The sequence below is a fragment of the Ahaetulla prasina genome, chromosome 3, assembly GCF_028640845.1.
Source record: "Ahaetulla prasina isolate Xishuangbanna chromosome 3, ASM2864084v1, whole genome shotgun sequence".
NCBI classification, from domain to species: Eukaryota; Metazoa; Chordata; class Lepidosauria; order Squamata; family Colubridae; genus Ahaetulla; species Ahaetulla prasina.
Window position 1 is genome coordinate 184037070 of NC_080541.1, and position 27035 is coordinate 184064104.

Consider the following 27035-nt stretch of genomic DNA (forward strand, 5'->3'; position numbering starts at 1 on the left):
CTGCTGTTCTCAGAAGCTAAATATCTTGTGTCCTATTACTCACTAAGGCACAGGTATCATGCAAAGCTATCTCAGTTTCCATCTAAGTAAATTTCCTGTTGTGCTGTGGTTAGGCTATGTGTGACTTTTGCTTCATGATGGTGAATATGACAAACATGTTTTTGTCTGTCTCCTATTTTGTCTATCTCCTATAAGTCTTATTTATTTATTTATTTATTTATTTATTATTTACATTTGTATACCGCCCTTCTCCCGAAGGACTCAGGGCGGTTCACAGCCAAATAAAAATACAATACTATAAATACAAATTAAAAATACAATTAAAAAACTTATTAAAATTGGCCAGAATTAAAATTTGGAACTAAAAACCCATTAAAACCCATTAAAACACTACCCCAGTATTAATGAGAGTGGATTATATATTAAACTATTGTACCTTTTTCAGCTTATTTCCATCTTTTCCATGTTATTCCATGTTATGCCATGTTATGTCATCTTAGAGCCACAATAGATAGATAGATAGATAGATAGATAGATAGATAGATAGATAGATAGATAGATAGATAGATAGATAGATAGATAGATAGATACAGATATAGATGATTTCTAATCCATTAGAAGTAGTACTTTTCTATTACAGGCTAAAGAGTTCTCTCCCCAGAATTCATTGGTATGTTGCTATGGGTTTACCATTATGTTACTGTGTGTACAGACCATGGATTGAGAATGGAGTTTGAAGCAGAGAAATGTCTCCTACTCTTATCCAGAAATATCTCTGAGTTCATATCTGCCTGGTCAGTTTGATCTAGCAGAGTTAGTGCCCTCTCAGTTCTATTGATTGAACCATGCCATCTGTCTGGATTCCAGAAGTGCACCTTTTCTGTAACAGCATCTGCCCTCTGAAATAAGGTCTTTCCTGGAATTTAAAAGTTCCCACCTACTGGTATTTTTAAGACCCCTAAAGATCCAGCAGTTTGCCCATGCTTTTGGCGAGGATGATCAATACCCCTTTTTATCTATGTGTTTTTCTGCAAGTTTATTTTCTTTGCCATCATTGTTCTTTACTCTTATGCTGGTTTTTGTGTGTCTTTTATTGTTTTTATTCTTAAGTGTCTTGATAATTATAATTCACACAAAGAGTGGGTGAGTTATATAAATGGCATATAAATTTAATACGGTGGCATATAAATTTAATATGACGAGGAGGAGGAGGAGGAGGAGGAGGAGGAGGAGGAGGACGACGAGGACGAGGACGAGGATGAGGACGAGGAGGACGAGGAGGACGAGGAGGACGAGGAGGACGAGGAGGAAATGAGCGGTTCTCAATTCAATAAAGAAAACTCAATTATCAGAAACATCCCATAAATATTATCCTTTCTCTTTTCTCCACAACTGTTTAATAGTATAGTGAGGGATAGGTAACTTCCTAAGTAAGGCAACTGGAGTAGCCTTCACCACACTTGCATTCTAGTTCTCAAAAGTGTGCAGAATAAAGTGTGCTGCTAGAGCAGGGATGTCAAACTCATGTTGTCACAGCTGTGTTATGTGATGTATCGCAACTTCTTTCCCCTTCGTTAAACTGGGTGTGATCATGGCCTGCACATGATGCATCCGGCCCGCGGGCTGTGAGTTTGACATCCCTGTGCTAGAGAATAGTTCTGCTCCATCTGATCGAAAGCCTTTGTGCTCCTCATGAATAGAATGCTCTAAACCTCAGGTCTGTATCATCATGCATTGTTTGAAAGGCTGATGTGCAGGTGGCATTTTGAGTTTTCCTGAACAGGATGTGGACGGACTGAGCATGGTAAGTGACAGAGAGGGGACAACTGGCAGCTGCATCCCTGTGAATGTCAAGTCCTCGAAACATTTCACATCATATTTCTTTGTTACCTCTTTTGCTTGTGGTCAAGGCAGGAGCATGATCTAATCCCACTTCCAAGCAAACCCCCACTGTCATAATTTGGCAAATGTCTTTCTTAGGATTCAGGACTTGCAAGCTGTTACCAAATTCCCTTTTGTTCTGGAAGCCATATGGGGGCTGGATTTGCGCAAGATTTATTGAAGCCTTAATTTAATCCAGAACAAATAACTAGAGATTTGGAATTGGGCAATATCTCTCTGGGAAACATAGAGACACAAACCCCTTCCCACTGGGTATCCCTAGCATTTAAGTTTATACAAAAAAAGCAGAATGTTCACAGTTGTCATTGCCACTGCATATTTTTTAGTCTACAAAAAACTTTATAATATGTCTTACTAGAAAATATATATAGTCATAGCAGTATCAAAAATGACATTTTTGGATAAACTGATCATCAAATCCAAATCCATATTGCAAAATACAACTACACAGTGTCTCAACTGGTATCTATTTGCCCCCAACATCCCCATAATCACTCAGTAGATCAGTGCATCCTTCCTTATAACATTGGTACTGCATCAATAACTCGGAATACACCAAATGACACTTAATTTCACTGACTATGCACTGCAATGGCCTCCATTCATTTCATTTATTTTTCATTTTTTCTCCTGCCTTTATTAATTCATCTTGTGCTATTTGTATTGTAGTTTAATATGTCTAATTGATTTGAGGAAGATTACCTCAGATGTTGCTGAAGTACAATTTGCAGCATTTTTCAACTTTGGCCACGTTGGCTAGGGAAGTACTGGAAGTTTATTTCAGCCATCTAGTCTTAAGGCAAACTATTTATAGCAATGTTGCTGCTATAAAGCCGGAGTAAAAAAAATGATTTGTTTAGTACTTAGTGTTATATAAAATCAAATCTCCTTAATCCATTGTATTGTATCGTATTTTACTTTAATTTATTTTATCTTTTTTAAATTTAATTTTTATAATGCCAGAAGCCAGCAATTTTCAGAGGCATTTCAGTTAATATGTTTTCATTGAACGAGAAATATGAGCTAACAGAGTTATTGCAGAACAAGCAGTAAGTTCAACAAAGAGTATATTCTTCTTGCAAACCAAATACTTGAGAAAAATCTATTTGCTGCCCTGTTTAGTGGTCCTCCAGTTTTTTTGCAGACATTATAGCCAAAGCACACAAATCCAACCCAAACAGATAGGCAGGTAGGCAGGCAGGCCCACTGTAATCCAGTTCCCAAATCAACTATTGCTACCTAGATGGCAAAACTATCAGATGGAAGAGGGAGGAAAGATGGATAACTAAAGAGGGAGGAAAGATGGATAACTAAAGGGTCAAACAGACTTCTCTGGCACTACATGTCAGGGAACATCTGTCATGCATCTGGGGATGGTTGCACAGATGTTCCATTTATATTTCTGCAAATGTAATGATCTTGCTAGGGGGTACTCAAATAGCAAAGCTCAGAACAGGAAGTTGGATCAACGAATCAGCATGCAGGGTATGCACCTCTGTGCAGTTGGGATCTGCAGCCATCTGCAACCTATGCATCTCCCATCTGCAGCCATCTGCAACCTATGCTTACCCATCAACCCCTTCGCAGTATAGCTATCCAGTGATGCCTATGTGCGGTTGCAGGCAATTCTAAATCAGGTTTAAGGGGATAAGATTAAAGCTTTGAGGGACTGAGGGTCTTGGCACCACAAATCTCATGTTTTGTGAGTGAGTGGGAAGGAGGCTACATCTGATTCTGAAAAACCAAGTGCTTGAGACCTGGGGGAAAAACCAAGCTAGGAGAAATGATATATCTAGGTTATGGGAGTGAAAATTCTAAATAAGCTCAGAATAAAATATACTGTACTCTAAGGGTGGAGATCTTTGTTTGGTTTTCTCTGGGTTTGGCATATATTCTTTGCTGCCAGTGTTTATGGGATAGGTGGAGATCTGGTTACCTGCTCCAAGCAAGGTGGTTTACTGAAACAGCAAACTAAAGTGAGAATCTAAAGTAATAAATTCCCTTTAAAGGCCAATTCAACAGCTGTTTTAACATATCAAACACCCAGAAAACACATTGGCAGCAAAACTCAGAGCCTATATGTATAGATCATGAATCATCCCAATCAACGAGACACATAATTCACAAATTCTTCCTTTCCACAATTTCCCTTCTTTGTTTCCATATAACTTTTCTCCTTTTTGAAAAATTGTTTTCTCTCAAAACTTCATTAAAAGTTAATAACACGATCACGCTAATTATATTCTCCCTGAATCCCCAAATAATTCAAAATAGTACAACATACAATGTTGATTGAAATAAAATAAAACATTAATTACAATTTATCGATTACCAGGAACAGAACAAATGGGAACAATCTGTCTTTGACGTCCATCCAGAAAAAAACTGGTTTTCACAAATTATTTCACCAAGGGAGCAATCTAGGTTTCAGAATGAGGCTCTTGTATGATGAAAAAACACAACTCTCTGTTCTCAGCCCATTTTCCTCATAACACTGGGGCAAAATTTACCTCATGTGAAATATAGCTTGCTTAATTCTAGTTTAAGCAGCCACCATGTCTTAAACCACACTAAGTCACAAACCATAATTTGCAAAATACAATGAACCAAATTCATTATGATTTAAAACGATAAATCATAAGCAAGCCATGTTTTGGCTCAGCACGACATGTAAACAGAACCTTATTCTTTTTTCCTCTCTGACCCTTTTATTAGGTCTGACTGATTTGAAACACTGGGTTGGATTAGTTCAATGTGATTTTTAAAAGGGCAGCTGCACATGTGCAAAGCCCCCCTCAACTAACCAATTTAGAAGTATTTAATTCAGTCTAATAATTCAAATTTAACTTTCTGGTTCAATTCAGTGTTAGATTCAATTGCTAGATGTGATCAAGTTGCTACTGAATCTCCATATTAAAGCTTATACAACTCCACTTTTTATCCATATCACCTCTCTTTTTCGATCTGCTTGGGATCATAGTAGCACATATATAATTTTTAGTACTTTAGTTATATCAGGAACATTAGATGTGTTGATTTTGAATTTTACTAATGCATGCTACAGATGAGATCTCATTGCTAATCTTTCAGGTGCAATCTGATTCCTTGGGGTTTAACCAAACATTGATTAATCACGAAATCATTTTTCCTTGTACTTCCTCATTGTCAGTCCCCACCACTTTGGAAAGAGCTTGAGACTAAAGTCAAGTCATTTTATATGTAAATTAACTACTTTGAGATTTGATCCAGTCTTGTGTAACAAGGAAATGCTATGACAATGACGTTGGGAGACCATCATGTTGCACCAAAATGGATAGAATTTGGAAACAGACACAAAGATCAGTATCCTGAATATCTCAGGTTTTACTTTGCAAAAAAGCAAGGGCTGGTGGAAAATTCAACATCAGAATGGAGAACCTATTAAACTTCCAAAAGTAAATTTTGTTTAGATATTGTAATTGACCAAATAGTTCAAATCTACCTAGAATCTTACATAAATGCACTGATTATTTACTTAATCTGCATGTATCTCTCACCTTTTTTTATAAGAGCCCCCCACAAAAAAGAGTATTTCTTTTCTGAAGTCTGTCATGCATGGGAGTTTCTCCTAATGCAGTATTATTCCTATGATGGTGTAATAGAGGAAGGAGAAAATGAACTCTGAAAAATACCCAGAGAGCTTCATCAATGAATGGAGTAGGACCATGATATTAAACACTTGATCTTCATACTTCCTATGCTTTTCAGTCACCAATTAAGGCAAGCTGAGGTGGGGACAAGGGACAGCCACAAAACATGCCTTTTATGATGCAGTCTCATGTTGTGAGCTTCCTTCCCTGACGACTTCTGACAGGGATCTGCTTCCAGTGTCTTTCCAGGCAAAATACTTCATTCTCACTGGTATTCTAAATCTATTATAAGCAAGCCTATATTATGCTGTGTTTTAATGTGGCTGATAGGAATGGCTTGCTTGATTCTAATTTCCAATGTTTATTTCTACATTATAATCTTTCTAAAATTCTTTATACAAAACTATTCATTTAGATGCAGAAATACAGGTAAAGTAATACCGCTATATATGAATTCATGTTTTCTATGCTGTGACTTGCTCTAAAGTGTTGCTGTACACATTCTTTATTTCTGTCCTGACTTTCCAATGAAGAAAAAAAATCTAAAAATCTAAGTCCACCTTGTGTAAACTACAAAAATACTGTTCGATTGCAGTAAAGAGAGATAGAAAACCACGTCTAAGGGGCTCTGTGGCACCTAAACAAATTTCTCTGAATGTACTTCTTTTGTAGGCTGAGTCCTATGAGTAACTTCTAGTAAACATTTTTTCAAACTGTGTCCCTGACTTAACATGCACGTAAAAAAACTCACTTTAGGTACAATTATGACGTATCATTTGGACGAAGATATTTCAGACATAACTATAGATGAGGTACCAGAGGAACAGTTATCTCTGAGCCAAACATGTAGTTTATCTATGACTCTTATTTAAAACAACAGGAAAGAGGGATATAATACGAATAGCATATTTAACTAAATGAAATGCAAACTGTCTGTTGACTCACCAATTTGTAATTTTATGTACATAGTTAGACACATATTGTTCTTACACAAAGGTCAAACAGACAAAAAAATTTCAGAAGGGAGGGAGGGAGGGAAGGAGGGAGGGAGGAAGGAAGGAAGGAAGTTTGTTTTCTACACAGAATTATTTTTTAAAATTCTGTGCAGTCAATCATATGCAAAATCTGAGGACAAGAAATCTTCAATATTGAAATGTTACCTCCAAGTAAAATTATAAGTTATCTCTTTTATCAACTTATCCTTTCCCTTTCTGCTATCAAGAATCTTTTTGCTTAATATTTTCCTCAGCTGGGATCTGTAAAGTTTTGTAAAAGAAAAATTAAAAATTAAGACAAGCTAATGTAAAGTAAGAATGAAAAAAGAAGAAGAAATCAAAGACAAAACTAAAAATGCAAGAAGGGGGGAAGATATAGAGAAGTATGCAGAGCATACTTCTGATATTCTTTACAGCAGTTATAAGTACAATTATATTTTAATTTCTCTGTAAAATTATAGGTTTAGGAAATAGGTGAACCTCTAGATATTATTGGACTCCAGTAAATCCCAGCCAATACCATTAAAGGTTTGGAGTGATGGAATTATAGTCTAATGATTAAGATGGCTCCCAAACTCTGATCTAATTATCTAATCCGATATTTACAATAATTATCTATACAACCTGAGTAATGACAGGACTAGAAGAAAGTAGCGATATGATTAAAGCATTGTTAAAATTTGCTGATAACATTGTCTCGTTGCTCTTTGGTTACCCACAAAATTTACTGTATAATAGTGTTCCCAACCTCAGTAATTTTAAGATGATTGGACTACAGCTCCTAGAATTCCTTAGCCAGTGATGCTGGCTTGGAAATTCTGGGAGTTGAAGTCTACTCATCTTAAAGATGCTGAAATTGAGAAACACTGCTATAGTGTTTTACAAATAAACAAGCTAAACAAAAATGAGGCAAGGAAGCAGTACAAAATAGCAAAACCCACTAGTAAGCTGATAAAGTTCTGCTTCAAGCTATCATATTGATGTACTGGACATGCTACGTTTGCCTCCTTACCCCCAGAATAGTGTAAGCTAAAAATGAAACGCCTTTGGCTTCATCATCTGAAGTCAATACCTCATGAATGCTATTCAATGTTGTACCTTGATGAACGTATCTTTTCTTTTATGTACACTGAGAGCATATGCACCAAGACAAATTCCTTGTGTGTCCAATCACACTTGGCCAATAAAATTCTATTCTATTCTATTCTATTCTATTCTATTCTATTCTATGAATGCTATTCAAGGGTTTCTCTATCCATTTAACAGTTAATTAGCTCTGATTCTACTGTATAATTCTGTTGGGCATCATCCCTCCGTTTGCACAATCCATTTAGCCATGACTAACTTTTAAGGGGTTAGGGTTAGGTTTAAGAGGATGCGGTGGCTCAGGAGCTAGGACGTTAAGCTTGTCGATCGAAAGGTGGGCAGCTCGGCGGTTCAAATCCCTAGTGCTGCTGTGTAACGGGGTAAGCTCCCGTTACTTCTCCCAGCTTCTGCCAACCTAGCAGTTTCGAAAGTAAAAATGCAAGTAGAAAAAATAGGGACCACCTTTGGTGGGAAGGTAACAGCGTTCCGTGTGCCTTTGGCGTTGAGTCATGCCGGCCACATGACCATGGAAATGTCTTCAAACAGCACTGGCTCTTCGGCTTTGAAACGGAGATGACCACTGCCCCCTAGAGTTGGCAACGACTAGTACGTACATGCGAGGGGAACCTTTACCTTTACCTTTTAAGTTTTAACTTTATTTTCTGGCTTCACGTAATACCCTGAAACGAAGTTGGCTAGCCTTGAGTCCAGTGTGTCATAAGATCAGAATCCAATATCTTTAACAATCTATAGGGAAAAATAACCCTCAACTATACCCCCTTTTGGACATCCTGCCAAATAATTTTCCAACGCAGTGCATACTTTTAAAGTGTCACCTTGGCAATGTGATCTGCTTGTTCTACTTCACTGCTCTGGCCTAAAACCCCATTCAGTTGATCCCCAGTGAACTGAAAATGTGTCAAATATCTGGCATGGACAGGTTCCAAGAGAAGCTTTCTTTTCATACCTTTATATTATTCAGCTCTGATAGATCCTTTTATGTATAGTCAATATAAACAAATATCTTAAAGGTTTTAAATGCCACAAAAAAGCACCAAATTCTGGTTGTTTGATTCATTTTTTTATGCTGTCGAGCTGTTAAGATTTTAAGTCCAGTCACCATATTGCCATCTTCTGTCCTTGGCTTAGACAATTTGTAATTTTCTTTTACTGTTTCACACAAAGCCCAGGTTGCTTTTTTAAAAAACAGAGTCCAAACAATGGGACTATTAATTAAACTTGATTCCATTAGCAAATAGTTTGGTTTAGGATGAATTGCATAGTGAAGCTCCGTAAGTAAGCATATGCAGATTGGCAGCACTGCCGGAATCCCAGAAGAAGGAAGCCCAGAAAGTCTGTGACTTAAAATCTGGCACGCCTTCTGGGCTTTTTAAACTTTAAACAAAAACCAGGCACAAAAACTAATGCAGCATAAATGCGGTTAATTCTAAATCCAAATTGCTAGGTTGCTTTTGGCACAACAGGAAACAAATTGAGGAGAAAGTTTTTTAAAAGATACCAAATTGAAGGAATGTATGCCTAACCAGTTGCGTTCAGTTCTTTTTAAAATGCATATTTATTATTTATTTATTTATTTTATTTATTCGTATTTCTATACCGCCCTATCTCCCTAAGGACTCAGGGCGGTGTACAGCCATATAAAAACACACAAATGTACAGAATAAAAACATTCAACTAAAAAACTTATTATAAAGGCCAAATATTTAAAATAAGATATAAATAATAAAACCCAATTTAAAACCCAAGCTAAAATTTAATCATTTAAAAATTTAAAACCCTAGTCCAGTCCTGCGCAAATGAATAGATGTGTCTTAAGCTCGTGGCGGAAGGTCCGAAGGTCAGGAAGTTGACGAAGTCCTGGGGGAAGCTCGTTCCAGAGGGTGGGAGCCCCCACAGAAAAGGCCCTTCCCCTGGGTGTCGCCAGTCGGCACTGCCTAGCCGACGGCACCCTGAGGAGTCCCTCTCTGTGAGAGCGCACGGGTCGGTGGGAGGCATTCGGTGGCAGCAGACGGTCCCGTAAGTAACCCGGCCCTATGCCATGGAGCGCTTTGAAGATCATTACCAAAACCTTGAAGCGCACCCGGAAAACCACAGGCAGCCAGTGCAGTCTGCGCAGGAGAGGTGTTACATGGGAGCCACGAGGGGCTCCCTCTATCACCCGCGCAGCTGCATTCTGAACTACCTGGAGTCTCCGGGTGCTCCTCAAGGGGAGCCCCATGTAGAGAGCATTGCAGTAGTCCAGGCGAGATGTCACGAGAGCATGAGTGACCGTGCACAAGGCATCCCGGTCTAGAAAGGGGCGCAACTGGCGCACCAGGCGAACCTGGTGGAAGGCTCTCCTGGAGACGGCCGTCAAATGGTCTTCAAAAGACAGCCGTCCATCCAGGAGAACGCCCAGATTGCGCACCCTCTCCATTGGGGCCAATGACTCGCCCCCAACAGTCAGCTGCGGCTGCAGCTGACTGTACCGGGATGCCGGCATCCACAGCCACTCCATCTTGGAGGGATTGAGCTTGAGCCTGTTTCTCCCCATCCAGACCCGTACGGCCTCCAGACACCGGGACAACACCTCGATAGCTTCATTGGGGTGGTCCGGTGTGGAAAAGTACAGCTGAGTGTCGTCAGCGTACAGTTGGTACCTCACACCGAAACCACTGATGATCTCACCCAGCGGCTTCATATAGATGTTGAACAAGAGGGGCATAGATGATTCTTCAGCCATGAAAGGCAGTTAGGTGCAATTAGGACAAGAATAAGACTGAATAACTTAAGTACTTCAAATAAAAATGCAAATCCCAAATATTGATGGGAAATGTAGTGGAACCAAAAAAGAAGAAAAACAACAATTTGGACATCCATCCATCTATCTATCTATCTATCTATCTATCTATCTATCTATCTATCTATCTATCTATCTATCTATCTATCTATCTATCTATCTATCATCTCTCTCTCTCTCTATCTATCTATCTATCTATCTCTATCTCTATCTCTATCTATCATATCTATCTATCTATCTATCTATCTATCTATCTATCTATCTATCTATCTATCTATCTATCTATTTATCTATCTATATTACTATGGCTTTGAAGTATGGGAAAGGGCTTTTTCCTACATCTTTCACTAGTTGCAGCTTCCCTTTCCTCTTAGTTCATCCTGTACTTCTTCTCACACTTTATAAAATTTCTTCAGTTACTTAGAGTTTTACAGTTTATCTAGATCTGGAATGGAAAAATATTTTTCAGTCTCGTCAAAATAATAAAAATTTTCATTTTAAAATTTTACCCATCCACCCCAAAACTAGGAGTTATATTCTTTCTGTAGAACGCATTTAAAGATCCTAATACATCATATTGGGCTTAAAAATAGTGTCTGCCCACCTCATTTTACCTGGCAAAGTGGGAATGTTTTGAGTTCCAAATATTGCATCCTATAGGATGGTATTGCACCTTGGTTCAAAATGGAACATTATTTCAATTGTCAAACATTCCAAATAAAAAAATTTATATGAGGTTTGAGATAAAAAGAAAGAGTTTTGCATATATATTTGTATTGCTCTATAGTAGAAGTTCAACACCTACTATAGCCAATGTACCTATTTCCATCACAGATTAAACATTACATTGTGATTTGATTTCACTGTCATTGTGAATTCACATATCTTGAAGAGCCCAACTACCATACGAACCTCTCTAAGATCAGAATGTTCCTTTTGTTGATGTAATGTGGGATGCAAGATCTCCTTCATAAAGTGTCAAAGGCAAAAAGACATGTTAAATGTTTGAGAACTGTCCCTGGTTCTGATCCACACCTATTCAAAGCAAACTTGATCAACCACATTTATAATTGGAAGTCTAGAATATAATTACTCACGGCTGTGTTAATTTAGATTATTTTTAAGAAAATGCTGATAAGAAAAGTAAGAGGTGAACTTTTAAAATGGAACTAAGCTAAAATAATATTTAAATAGTCACATCCGATTGCTTCTCTTGAGAGCACTTGAGAGCACTTTACTTCAGACTCATTAACCCATCAGACTGGGAAATCGTAATTCAAGACATTAATAGATCTAATATTGTTGATACTGTAGCCTCTTCATCCTTATTTCATTTGTAATTTGTTTGCAATTCCCCACAAAATATTTAAGAAACAACTCTAAGGACTTGTAGTATCTCCTCAAAGCAGGAAGTCCAGCTATCTCAGAGAGGTGGCAGTATTGTCCCCACTTGTAGGAGGAAAACTGAGGAAAGGATTTTTGTATATGGATATAATTGATTCCAAATTCTTAGATACTCACAAGCCCCAAGTATTAAATAATTTTGATTTTTTAAAAACCCAACTAAAATATCTGCAACCCAGTGGGCGAAAAATCATTTCATCTTGTTGCTGAAGTTTCTTACTCTGCATGAACAAGTCACATTGTAACTACAGAACCTTTTCGTAGCAATATTAATAATACTAAACCATTCACTCTTATATTGATTCTATACTATATTGTTCACAATCCAGTTTATTATTATTCAATACATTATGCCCAGAATTACATGAAAAAAACAAAATGAATCCTTAAAACAATATATTAATCTATATAAATAAAAGGAAGATTCATCCTTCAGTATTTACAATAACCATGAATAGAATGATTCACTGATTCACTTTTATATTCCCCTTGTCCCAGCTATATTATTATTTATTTGGTATTGCTTATTATTGTCATGACTAAGATGCAAGGATGAATAGCTTTGGGCAGAATACTTGACTGATACTCTCACAGCTACCTAGAATGAGTCCATATGCCCATTTTACTGGTGGAGTATATGCTCACTCTGGAAACTGATTCAAGCTTTGATCTTCAAAATTTTTACATAATCAAAGAACAAAATATTTTGCTAGGACAGTATTTTAATGGCAAAAAATAGATTTTATATCCAATATAAAGTCTAAGATGTAGACCTAACAAATAACCAAAATTTTGTTGAGAAAAAAGCAAACATACTTTTCTTAATTATATCCTTAGAGGTATATGCCAGGGAACCATTCCTGGGACCATTCCTTTGCATATTCTCACCTTTATGTCTCCCCAGGATTTCATTCTCAATTCTCAGTTGATTGCCCAATGTCCCACCAAAGAAGTTCTCTATGTTCATTTTCCAGAAATTATCACCCTGTGTTTAGAGAAATGTTCATGTTGCCTTAGATCTTCAGTCCTATCTCTAGATCAGAGAAGGTGGCAACCAACATCCAGAAATTCACCTGGATTGTTGTTGAGATGCATGGATGATGGCATCCCCTATTTTGAGTTGGCTTTGATGTTCATATGCCTTTGCATACATAAGTCTCCATGTCCCAAGGTCAGATTGCCCTCTCTCCACCTGCATTCTATTGATTACCTCTGAGAAAAAAACAGTATGGGGAGTGGTTGAAGTGTCAACTGAACATAAACCCGTGCATGCCCCAGATGGGCAGCAGAGCTTGATGTTCTCCTCCAAATGCTGAGAAGCCCCTATTTAAAAACCCTTTTCCCTCTCCTGGGAAGCCTCTTGCCCCACAAGGATCCTGGATCCATGAGAAATGGTTGAGAAGGGTTTGGCAGGTGAGCTGTCGTTTGTGTTTCACTAACCAAGCATAACCACAGGGAAAAAAAATCAAACATGATGCCAATTTGCTTGTGGCTTGAGGGTGGGAAATGAGAAGTTACTCACACGAGGAGTGGGGAACAAAATATATTGCAAAGTGCCATTTTAATGAGTATCTTCCACCACCTAGCAGTCACTAATTATATACTTAGTTATTACAGGTAGATATCCATTAAGGGGAGGAAGTAGTTTTTAATGTGCTAATGTAGCATATCTATTCCTCTCAAACCACATGGCACCACAGCTGATTCCCATCATAGTAGACGGATGACTTCCTGAGATCGGCACAGTTAGTACAATCTAGAGGGAGATATTGTACCCCAGCCTCTGAGTTTGAATCTCAGCTGTCATTCTCTAGAATTTATTCTAACAGGGAAAGATGCAAAAGAAATAACAAAACTATTCCTAGCTAAGGAGAAACAATGGACAAAAGAGGTGTCTGTTTCAATATAACTTTTGTAATATAGAAAGGCAGCTACCTCGAACTGTAATTATTGGAGAAGTATATTAATGCAACAAACATGATCTCATGATGTAATAGCATGTCAGTACTGAATTAGCACTAGCTGAATAGGCACTACTGAACTACAGATTTGTGCCTAGCTATACCATGTCAGCAAAGCAGTATGAAAGGATTATTCATTCGACTTGAAAAGGTTGTTGAATATTCCAGGATTACTTCAGTGAATTGTTCTCTAATTGCAAACAATGAAAAAAAAAAAAAAACACCACTCCGCTAGCTGGTGCTCAATGTTAGTGAAGATTTTGAACTCATAAGGACTGGCCAACAAATCTTAAAATGTTTATCATTCTCCTTGAAGACTTTGCAGGGAAAAGATAATGGAATTTTTGGAATAATGAAGCAGTCTGCTTCTTAAATTTATCGATTAGAAACTTCCACACTTACCCTTTAGATGTCCAGAAAAGTATCAATTACCACCAGCTGCATCAATCCAATAGTGAGGCAAATGCTCCGGTCAATCTTAAGTGCCTTCACTGAGCATGAAGTGGTCGAAGGACAGAGACTGGAATAGCCAAGGGAGTTGATCAAGGTGCTTAAAAGAGCTAAAACTATGCTTTATCCCTTCACCTGAACCTAAGTATTGCATGCAAGAGGTGAAATGCTCAAAGACGTATCAAACCTGCCAAGGAAAGATACCCTCATAAGTACCTGCTGCACACTAAGGAATGCAGGCAGGCCGAGAAACTTCAATGAAGAACGAATATTAGAAAAAATGCATTCATCTAATCAGCATCTTTAAAAAGCTATGCACCAAGCTGTAGCTGAATACAAAGAATGCAGTGTTCAGGAAAAGACTTCTTTCCCCATTATATCTAATTCCTTCCTTATTTATTTACCTAAACAAACAAGCTTGTGCGTACCTAGTAAGAAGTGTTTAAATATCCCAGCCTACAGTTAACCCTTTAACATGTGATAATCTTATTATATGAGCCAAATAAGTTTTTATGCCCTGACAACTGACCCCCTTCTCTCCAGCTGCTCCTCCACCCCTTTCTTTATTTGTTGCATGCTTAAAAGTACAGCTAGCATAATACCACTTTGTGTTCAAGGCTGCCACAAAGGGAGGAAAAAAAATTTTTTTTTTCTGGACCAGCATGGGAATCCCTTCCCTTTAAATCAAACTGACAATGTGTACAAGAGCCACCAGTTGTGGAATTCCAACTCTGATCAGCCCTAACTAAAGCTGCAAGGCTGAGGTTCCTTCCTACAAGATTGGAGGGTCTCGTGCATTACTTTTCTTTGCTCTGTATGTGCCACAAGACAATGACAAACCAACAGGATGCAGAAAGACTGTTTTTGTATAAAGAATATTACTGAAATCTATAGCTATTCATTAATAAACACCTTTTTACTTTCCGTGCTGGGTGGCTCCACTGTTTTATCAATTTGCTGTTTATAGTATCCTCAGTATTAAACATAATAGCAATAGCACTTAGATTTACTATATATACTGCTTTACAGTGCTTTGCAGCCCTCTCTAAGCAGTTTACAGAGTCAGCATATTTCCCCCAACAAACTGGGGGAAACATTTTACCCACCTCGGAAGTGGGGGAAGACTGAGTCAAACTTGAACCACTGAAACTTGAACTACCGAACTGCAGGCAGCCGGCAGCCAGCACAAGTAGCCTGCAGTACTGCATTTTAACCACTGCATATTCTAACCATATTATTGCATATGAATACACACACGCGCGCACACACACACACACACACACACACACACACACACAGAGAGAGAGGTTTTCAGAAGAGCAATGGCAGCCATAAGGTTGAGCATGAAAGGAATAGAAAAAAGAGAACATGAGCCAGTCATGAAGTGTATGGATGGATTATGTAACACCCATTGAGCAAAAGAGAATTCAATAGCCATTATGTACTGATTGGTCAACTCTATGTAAGGAACATACAGTATTTCCCAATTGGGGAGGAAGGAGATCTTTTCCTTTTATTGCACTAAGTCTCATTATACAGCCTTAAAAGTTTTAATAAACTATTTACATGAGAAACCTATACAGAGACATGTGAACAGTAGTCAGGACTGTTGCTATAATAAACCACAAAACATATCAGACAAGTTTAGTGGAATTTATGATGAAACTCAAATACTTTGGCCACCTAATGAGAAGGAAGGGCTTATTGGAGGGCTCATTGGGAAAGATTGAGGGGAAAAGAAGAAGAGGACAACAGAGAACGAGGTGGCTGGATGGAATCACTGAAGCAGTAGGCATGAGCTTAAATGGACTCCAGAGGATGGTAGAGGACAGGAAGGCCTGGAGGAACGTTGTCCATGGGGTCACGATGGGTCATACACAATTTCGCAACTAACAACAACAAACTCAATCACAAGTCAACTTAGTTATGACAAAGCTTGTTGTTGTTGCAAAGTCGTGTCTGAGCCATCACGATTCCATGGACAATGTTCCTCCAGGCCTTCCTGTCCTCTGTCATCCCCTGGAGACCATTTAAGCTCACTCCTACTGCTTCAGTGACTCCATCCAGCTACCTCATTCTCTGCTGTCCCTTTCTTCTTTTGCTGTCAATCATTCCCAGCATTAGGCTCTTCTCCAGTGAGTCCTTCCTTCTCATTAGGTAGCCAAAGTATTTGAGTTTCATCTTCAAGATCTGGCCTTCTAAAGAACAGTCAGGGTTGATCTCCTCTAGGACTGACTGGTTTGATCACCTTGCAGTCCAAGGGACTCGTAAAAGTCTTCTCCAGCACCGTCGTTCAAAGGCCTCAATTCTTTGACACTCAGCCTTCCTTATGGTCCAACTTTCACAGCCATACATTGCAACTGGGAAAACCATTGCCTTGACTATATGCACTTTTGTTGGCAGGGTGATGTCTCTGCTTTTTAGTATGCTGTCTAACTTTGCCACAGCTTTCCTACACAGGAGCAAACGTCTTTTAATTTCTTGGCTGCAGTCCCCGTCTGCGGTGATATTGGAGCCCAAGAAAATCAAATCTGTCACTACCTCCATTTCTTCCCCATCTTTGCCAGGAATTGAGAGGGCTGGAAGTCATGATCTTAGTTTCCTTAATGTTGAGTTTCAAGGCAACTTTTGCACTCTACTCCTTCACCCGCATCAGAAGGCTCTTTAGTTCCTCTTCACTTTCTGCCATTAGAGTAGTATCATCTGCATATCTGAGGTTGTTGATATTTCTCCCGGCAATCTTAATTCCAATTTGTGATTCATCTAGCCCTGCCTTTCTCATGATGTGCTCTGCATATAAGTTAAATAGACAGGGTTCAGCCTTGCTGAACTCCTTTCTCAAATTTGAATGAATCAGTGATTCCATGTCCAGTGCTTACTGTTGCTTCTTGACCCGCATATAGGTTTCTCAAGACACAAATAAGATGGTCTGGTACTCCCATCTCTTTGAGAATTTCCCACAATTTGTTGTGATCCACACAATCAAAGGCTTTAGCATAGTTAATAAGCAGAAGTAGATTTTTTTCTGGAACTCCCTAGCTTTCTCCATGATCCAGCGTATTTTGGCAATTTGATCTCTAGTTTGTCTGCCTCTTTGAAATCCTGCCTGCACTTCTGGTAGTTCTCAGGCTACATACTGCTGCAGCCTAGCTTGTAAGATTTTGAGCATACTATAACTTTGCTAGCATGTGAAATAAGTGCAATGGTGCGGTAGTTTGAGCATTCTTTGGCATTGCCGTTCTTTGGAATTGGAATGTAAACTGACTTTTTCCAATCCTGTGGCCACTGTTGAGTTTTCCAAATTTGCTGGCAAATTGAGTGTAGCACTTTTACTGCATTGTCTTTTAAGATTTTGAATAGTTCAGCTGGAAAACTGTCACCTCCACTAGCTTTGTTGTTGCTCAGACTTCCTAAGGCCCATTTGACTTCGCATTCCAGAATGTCTGGCTCAAGGTCAGTGGCCACCCCATTGTGGTTATCAGGGATGTTAAGCTCCTTCTTGTATAGTTCTTCTGTATAATTTTGCCACCTCTTCTTAATCTCTTCTGCCTCTGTTAAGTCCTTGCCATTTTCGTCCTTTATCATGCCCATCTTTGCATGAAATGTTCCCTTCATATCTTCAATTTTCTTGAAGAGATCCCTGGTCCTTCCTATTCTATTGTTTTCTTCTATTTCTTTGCACTGTTCATTTAAGAAGGCAGTCTTATCTCCTAGCTATTCTCTGGAATTCTGCATTTAATTGGGTGTATCTTTCTCCCTTGCCTTTCACTTCCCTCCTTTCCTAAGCTACAGTATTTGTAAGGCTTCCTCAGACAGCCATTTAGCTTTCTTGCATTTCTTTTCTTTGGGATGGTTTTAGTTGCTACCTCTTGTTCAATGTTGTGAACCTCTGTCCATAGTTCTTCAGGCACTCTGTCTATCAGATCTAATTCCTTAAATCTATTTGTCACCACTACTGTATATTCATCAGGGATATGATTTAGTTCATATCTGAATGGCCTCGTGCTTTTCCCCACTTTCTTCCATTTAAGCCTAAATTTTGCAATGAGAAGCTCATGATCTAGCCACAGTCAATTCATGGACTTGTTTTTACTGACTGTATAGAGCTTCTTCATCTCAGGCTTCAGAGAACATAGTCAATCTGATTTCTTTGTTGACTGTCTGGTGATGTCCATGTGTCCATGTGTAGAGACATCTCTTAGAATAGAATAGAATAGAATAGAATAGAATAGAATAGAATAGAATAGAATAGAATAGAATAGAATAGAATAGAATAGAATAGAATTTTTATTGGCCAAGTGTGATTGGACACACAAGGAATTTGTCTTGGTGTTGTTGGAAAAAAGTATTTGCTATGACCATTGTATTCTCTTGACAAAATTCTACCAGACTGTGCCCTGCTTCATTTTGTACTCCAAGACCAAACTTGCCTGTTATTCCGGTTATCTTTTGACTTCCTACTTTAGCATTCCAATCCCCCATGATGATAAGGACATTCATTTCTTCTGAGGGATTCTTGCCCGCAGTAGTATACCTGATGGTCATCTGAATTAAATTCACCCAATCCTATCCATTTTAGTTTACTGATTCCTAAGATGTTGATGTTCAGTCTTGTCATCTCTTATTTATTTTGTCACAACATCATACAAAAGATTATATAGTATACCTGATGGTCATCTGAATTAAATTCACCCAATCCTATCCATTTTAGTTTACTGATTCCTAAGATGTTGATGTTCAGTCTTGTCATCTCTTATTTATTTTATTTATTTATTTTGTCACAACATCATACAAAAAGATTATATAGTATACCTGATGGTCATCTGAATTAAATTCACCCAATCCTATCCATTTTAGTTTACTGATTCCTAAGATGTTGATGTTCAGTCTTGTCATCTCTTATTTATTTTGTCACAACATCATACAAAAGATTATATAGTATACCTGATGGTCATCTGAATTAAATTCACCCAATCCTATCCATTTTAGTTTACTGATTCCTAAGATGTTGATGTTCAGTCTTGTCATCTCTTATTTATTTTGTCACAACATCATACAAAAGATTATATAGTATACCTGATGGTCATCTGAATTAAATTCACCCAATCCTATCCATTTTAGTTTACTGATTCCTAAGATGTTGATGTTCAGTCTTGTCATCTCTTATTTATTTTGTCACAACATCATACAAAAGATTATATAGTATACCTGATGGTCATCTGAATTAAATTCACCCAATCCTATCCATTTTAGTTTACTGATTCCTAAGATGTTGATGTTCAGTCTTGTCATCTCTTATTTATTTTGTCACAACATCATACAAAAGATTATATAGTATACCTGATGGTCATCTGAATTAAATTCACCCAATCCTATCCATTTTAGTTTACTGATTCCTAAGATGTTGATGTTCAGTCTTGTCATCTCTTATTTATTTTGTCACAACATCATACAAAAGATTATATAGTATACCTGATGGTCATCTGAATTAAATTCACCCAATCCTATCCATTTTAGTTTACTGATTCCTAAGATGTTGATGTTCAGTCTTGTCATCTCTTATTTATTTTGTCACAACATCATACAAAAGATTATATAGTATACCTGATGGTCATCTGAATTAAATTCACCCAATCCTATCCATTTTAGTTTACTGATTCCTAAGATGTTGATGTTCAGTCTTGTCATCTCTTATTTATTTTGTCACAACATCATACAAAAGATTATATAGTATACCTGATGGTCATCTGAATTAAATTCACCCAATCCTATCCATTTTAGTTTACTGATTCCTAAGATGTTGATGTTCAGTCTTGTCATCTCTTATTTATTTTGTCACAACATCATACAAAAGATTATATAGTATACCTGATGGTCATCTGAATTAAATTCACCCAATCCTATCCATTTTAGTTTACTGATTCCTAAGATGTTGATGTTCAGTCTTGTCATCTCTTATTTATTTTGTCACAACATCATACAAAAGATTATATAGTATACCTGATGGTCATCTGAATTAAATTCACCCAATCCTATCCATTTTAGTTTACTGATTCCTAAGATGTTGATGTTCAGTCTTGTCATCTCTTATTTATTTTGTCACAACATCATACAAAAGATTATATAGTATACCTGATGGTCATCTGAATTAAATTCACCCAATCCTATCCATTTTAGTTTACTGATTCCTAAGATGTTGATGTTCAGTCTTGTCATCTCTTATTTATTTTGTCACAACATCATACAAAAGATTATATAGTATACCTGATGGTCATCTGAATTAAATTCACCCAATCCTATCCATTTTAGTTTACTGATTCCTAAGATGTTGATGTTCAGTCTTGTCATCTCTTATTTATTTTGTCACAACATCATACAAAAGATTATATAGTATACCTGATGGTCATCTGAATTAAATTCACCCAATCCTATCCATTTTAGTTTACTGATTCCTAAGATGTTGATGTTCAGTCTTGTCATTTCTTATTTATTTTATTTATTTATTTATTTATTTATTTATTTATTTATTTATTTATTTATTTATTTATTTATTTATTTATTTATTTTATCTATCTATCTATCTATCTATCTATCTATCTATCTATCTATCTATCTATCCTAATTATATATAATTATATAATTATGAGGCCCAAACACCATCATTTAACTCTTTAAACCTGTATTGGTAGACCAATTAGCATTTTGCAGGACTGTCAGAAAAATCGGAAGAATTGTCAAATAACTAGGAAGAATGTTTTAGTTATGAAAGAAAAACAAAGGATTTCTCCAAATGTAAACATTGAATGGTTTGCTTATACAAATGACATGCAAGTTGCAGAAGTTTCTATTTCCTAAACAGACTACTGTATTCAGTATTTCCAGTTAAGTAAGCTCAGTCATTTTATTTCTTTTAGTGCAGAGAAGGATGGTATTTGAAAAGCCAAAGGCCACAATTCAGCCTCTGTACCACAGGAAGAACTTCTGGAAAAGCACAAAGGCTCTCTTATAACAATGTAATATTGCTGGAAAAGATTGAATTAATAATAAAGGTCACTGAATTGCTGATTGCTTATTTGTAGCCTGTGACTATCATTAAGTGTTGTACCTTATGATTCTTAATGAACGTATCTTTTCTTTTCTTTTATGTATGCTGAGAGCATATGCACCAAGACAAATTCCTTGGGTGTCCAATCACAGTTGACCAATAAAAAAATTCTATTCTATTCTCTATTCTATTCTATTCTCTAAAGGTCACTGGATTTGGGGAGAGCACATATTTGGCACTGGCAGGTTAAGGGTGGCAACGAGTGTAGGAGGCTCATATAAGAGAAACTGACACCATTCTCAACCTTAACTCTTATCAGTCTTGGATAACTACCTGAAATTGTGCTGCTGAAAGTCCACTAACTTGACACAAAATTTACACAGCCAACCTTCTATACACCAGGGGTCAGCAACCTGCGGCTCTAGAGCCACATGTGGCTCTTTCATCCCTCTGCTGCAGCTCCCTGTCACTCAAAATATGTGTCACAACCACCAATGTGCAACATCCATCACAACGCAAATTATTGAGATTTTTAACCCCCGGTAGGCCAACCGTGGATAAATCCAAGAAAAGAAAAGTTTCAGAAGAAAACAGAACATTTAATTCAACTACATATGCTAGTTTTGTGGCCACTCAAGAAATAGTTAGGCGTGGGAAGGGTTTTATGGCTCCCGGTGTTTCTTTTCTGTGGGAAATGTGTCCAAATGGCTCTGAGTGTTTAAGGTTGCAGACCCCTGTTCTACACCATATTCATGCAATCACGTCTTATTCACTAAATCAAAAACTGTGCAATATCTTTTCACACATACATTTCTCAATGCGTGCTGAACAGCAGCAATCATGCTCCTGCCTGGTTAAAAGATTTCCTGCCCTTTCCAGTTTCTGCTCATTGTCACTCAGACACCTTCCCAGGCACCCCTGAAAAACTAATCCATAACTACATAATAATGCACTTTTTGCATTTACTCTTCCAAACATCAAGCAGAGATGGGTCTTTTACAGCCATAAGGTATATCTCTGACTTCTATGGAAAACGCCAATGTGCCACTAATTAAAGGCTGCTTGTTTATCATAGAGGAAATGGCCATTGTTTGTCTTGGAACATTAAAGCAGGAGACCAGCATTCAGAACAGAAACACTCCTTTCCCATCAATCGGTCAGGTCATGGTTGATTTAGGGGAAAAGGTCCTCACTTTCTTCACTAGTAATCTCTGCAATGAAAACCCACCACATGATAAGCACACAATCAAAAGACTGTTTTGCTACTAAACATAAAGGATGCCTACACATTAGAATTTCGCCACCACTGGCATAAGCACTCTATGTACATTCCCATGTTATCAATAACTTAAAGGAGCCTTTTAAAATTCATCAATGTTATCTTATCCAGTAGAACCATTTTTCTAATTTGCGGGTGGCTTTTTTCTTTTCTCATTTTGAGAAATGCTGTTTTAATCTTAGCCAGGCTTTTAAGACATGTGGCAGGAGGTAAGAGAGCAGCAGGTTCCAGCATGCCAAAGTCAGGAAACTTTTCATTAATTCACTCTTTGAAAGAAGCAGATTCTTCTTCCAGTTATATTTACCAAAAAACAACTTTTTGCATTGCATCTTCGTGCATTGGCAATTACTAATAGTCTATCTATTGATCATGCAAGTAGCCTCACAAATAGTAAAACATGATTTCTATCTACATGAATCTCACCTGCCTGCTTACAAATCTAAGGTTATTAAATTAAATTAGCCCACTTCCATCTGCCCATTCATTCTGGTTTTTTTCCACCAAAAACAAAAAAAGATAATTTGTGAACTTGTTAGCTTACTTTACAACAACAATTGTATAACAAAAATCAACCCAATATAATATTTTAGACTTTGTAGCCGGATAAGGACCTAAATGTTATATTTTATTATTATTTTTCTTTCAGTTTACACTAGTGTGTCAGTTCTCTCACCCCTTTAATCAACTGGCTGTCTTGTTGAAGTTAATTGCATCTTATTTAGATTATTGACCTTCTTTGTTCCAGCAATTGTCCACACCAATGTAAACTTATCTCTGCCCTCAGTTCTTTTATTTTATTTTTATTTTCTCTCTTTGTCATTAAATATGATCTCAATTCACACTGTACCAAACAGAGAGCACAAGACACAAAGCTTTTCTTCTTGATTTTGCATGGTTAAATCATGATTATGGATCTAAATATAAATAATATAGATTAAGTTCTATATTAGTTCCACCACCTATATCTGGTCACCCTCTGGAATTAGAGGAGACCAAGTGTCAATAAGATAGAATAATAGAGTTGGAAGGGACTTCGGAGGTCTTCTAGTCCAATCCCGTGCTTAGGCAGGAAACCCTACACTGCTTCAGACAAAAGGTTATCCAATCTCTTTTTAAAAACTTCCAGTGTTGGATCATTTACAACTTCTGGAGGCAAGTTGTTCCACTGATTAATTGTTCTGTCAGGAAATTTCTCCTTAATTCTAAGTTGCTTCTCTCCTTGATTAGTTTCCACCCATTGCTTCTTGTCCTACCATCAGTTTGCTTCTTTTTCCCCCCTTTGCTAAATTGGGGGTGGGAATGGCCAGTACGTGATGCATCCGGCCCGGGGGCCTTGAGTTTGACACCTCTGCTCTAGAGTCTAGACACTGGGTTAGCACTTCCACTGTATCTCTAATCTGGTAGTGCTGCAAAGTTGGGTATTCAGTAAAACTGATGATACCTTCAACCTAAATCAATGGATGACCTTTCCCAACGTCCCTTAAATAGATGTTAAACAGTAGCAGAAGGAAGGGCAAACCATATAGCACCCCATGTTGGAATAACCATAGATTCATCCATTCCTCCCTCCCTCCTTCTGACTAAACCAGTCCAACAAGATATGAACAGGACCATTGTAAAACAATGTCTCCAATACCAAACTCAATACCCAGCAAGATATCAAGAGTCCTAAGAGGTCCAAGAGAAGCACACTCTCACCATTTATATCAAAACAAAAGTCCTCCACCAGATTAATGAATGCTATTACCCTACCATGCTTGAATTTCAATTTTAGCTAGAAGGGCCTAGATAAAATGCTTGGTCTCTGCCCAACTAAGTCTGGTATGTCAGTTGAGGCCCTACTTGGTTGCAAAGTCCTGGCAAATGTAGCTCATGCCCTGATCTCATCATTATCATTAAATAAACACAGGCTTCTAGGATGTCTTTATTAATAACTGCATTAAGCAGAGTAACCCAATTATGTTATACCAAATCACCACCCTCCAAGATCCCGTATCACTGTCCAGTGCTCACCTGATGCCCTTAGAGCAAGGGTGGGTGAATTCCTACTGGTTTCTTATCTCTGAGTTTCAGGGCCAGAGTTGGTAGGTCCATGACTCAAAATGAGTGGGTTTGAGGATACCTAGTATTTTAAAACAAAAACTTAAAATCCACATACATACGCAATCCTAAATGGAACATTATGTATTGAAACAATATTAAAATAATTGTTTTAGATGTAAATGATAGTTTGGCACTGAAAAGTATACCAGCAACTTGAGGAGGAACCAGTGAACCATAGGCAATCATCCCAGAATTTCTGCGACTCACAGGATGTCCTGCCTTAAAGAAACAGCTGTCACTTTTATTACAGCTTGGCTGAGAGATCAAAAGCAGAAGTATATTTCTTTAGATATTCTTTATTTATTTATTAAACTTATATACTGTCCATCTCACCAAAGGCGACTCTAGGCAGCTAGATCTTCCAGGTCAAAATTAGGAGAAGCTTTTGCTGTAGTGGTGGTTTGTATCCAAGAAAATCTGTTTATGTGACATTGTTTTCCTGTTATCTATATGCATCTAAAAATGAATGCGGGATCAGGTCAGGAGAGCACAAAAAAGGAACTAATTTATCTGAAGCAATTACCCTGTGATTCAATTAACCCCATTATCAACCACAAGAATAATAACCGTGTAACCTGTATAAAAACCATTGAGGATCATTCAGTATTATGTAAACCGTGGACATATCACCTTTGAATCTTTTCAGAAAGAGGTGGAATTTCCTGGTATTATATTGCGTCTCTGTGACTCACAACATATGGGCATTGCTTGGCCTTTATTTATATTTAGTATTTCTTACAGGAAATATCTGAAATGTATTTAATTTAAAACTGTTCATCCACATTCTGCTTACGTACATGGGGTGGCTATAATTTCACAATATTTCCCTTTATGCACCAACATTCAAGCATGTAATTTAAAGAAATAAATTTTCCTAGGTCAGAATCTCTATAAATCTAGTGCTCAATTTTGAACTGGAATTTCTTTTTTCACTTTTCTTTTTTTTCAAAGAATGTGGATCCATTTATCTCAGCTCTATTTATGACTGATGAAGGCCAATTGGCATTTTGCATCAAACACCAAAAGAACATTCTCCTGTAATGTAGAAAGCCACAAGTACTATTTTGAAAATAATTTCAGCAATAGCTGAAGCCCCCCCCCCCATTCCCCAGCTATACCAGTAAGCAATAATTTTGTTTAGGAGACATGTGGGACAGGCTTCACAATGCACACCGATTTGCTTCCAGTGACCTTGTACTAGTTCCATCTTCAGCATATTCCATCTGAGTATTTTAGCCTTCACTATTACTCTGGGGAATCAGTATTTTTGAGCCAGGTCTCATAATATCAGGAACATATTGGGATACAGAGCATGTATGTAGAGCCATGCATGAAAAAAGTTCCATAATTTCATAAACTCCTTCATAGATGGAGGTTTAGATTGCACGAAATTATACGAAGCACTTGCCATTTCCTGAGAATTACTTTCAACACTAGTTCAATTAGTCATTTCCTGAGAAGAACCATTTCTTTACTAAGACTTCTTAATAAATGATGAAATGAAGATATAGGCATAATGCTATATAAATAAGTGTATATTCCAGGCAAGAGTTAAAGGAGGCATGGTGGCCTTTAACTGTTGTGTAAATTTAGACAGTTTGGCTCCCAAAGCATGGGTGTAATTGGCAACTTTATTAATAGGTCTTAAGAAAATTATGCTTGAGATGGTGGCCTTTCTAATGGCACACAAAATGCACTGATCTGAAGGAGAAAATAAACCATTATGAAGACAGACAAAGTCTTTTAAGCAGAGATTAATAAATTTAGTGCTTTATGACTATCAGAAACTAGTGTTTGATAATGCTTAACTTCCATACCGTTGTAATTTGTACATGCCACATATTCTATTTTTTTTATTTCCTGTAAAGATTTTTGATAAACAGTTGAACAGTAACTGTTAATCGAAGTTTGCAGAATGATTGCAGCAATCTAGACACAAAGTCTGATTGTATTTCCAAACTGGCATAGCTAGCAAGAAATTCAAGTATTGAGCATACTCTGAGCAGATACTCACTTGGCTCAGAACTATTCAGGCTTATAAGGATAATCATAGTTTCAACACATTAAAGTAAGCAATAGTTGATCTAGCTGCCATTTGATTGCTTTGGGCCAAGGTAGCAATCCAGGCCTTGTAATGTGTAATTACAATTAAACTTCATTTGCATTGTCCCCCATTGGTTATTACTCAAAGATAGAGACAAAAAGGAAACAGTTTTTGGTGTGATCTGCACTGAAAGGAAATACTGCAACTTCAGACAGGACTTCAGGACTTCAAGCTGCTTAAAAAAATAAGAGTAGGGAAGTATATGTTTTCTGCTTTATGTATAAGTGGCTGAGAAATGTATTTTTGAATATTTATTTATTTATTTATTTATTTATTC

The 27035-nt window shown here is 37.4% G+C and overlaps 1 protein-coding gene across 2 annotated transcripts in view; it reads right to left on the minus strand.

Annotated features, from left to right (window-relative positions):
- The window catches only part of SPDEF (SAM pointed domain containing ETS transcription factor), a 31288-nt gene extending 16727 nt beyond the window's left edge, over positions 1-14561 (minus strand). Inside the window, exon 1 of one of the 2 annotated variants that reach the window (XM_058178587.1) lies at positions 14180-14561. Coding sequence is in view for 1 of the 2 variants with exons in the window: in XM_058178586.1 (XP_058034569.1) it covers positions 12705-12783 (79 nt within the window). In the remaining variant the exon portion in view is untranslated. Of the gene's footprint in view, positions 1-12704; positions 13338-14179 lie in introns of those variants that run through there. The other variant, XM_058178586.1, reaches the window with a different exon arrangement.
- Between the last annotated feature and the right edge of the window lie 12474 nt (positions 14562-27035).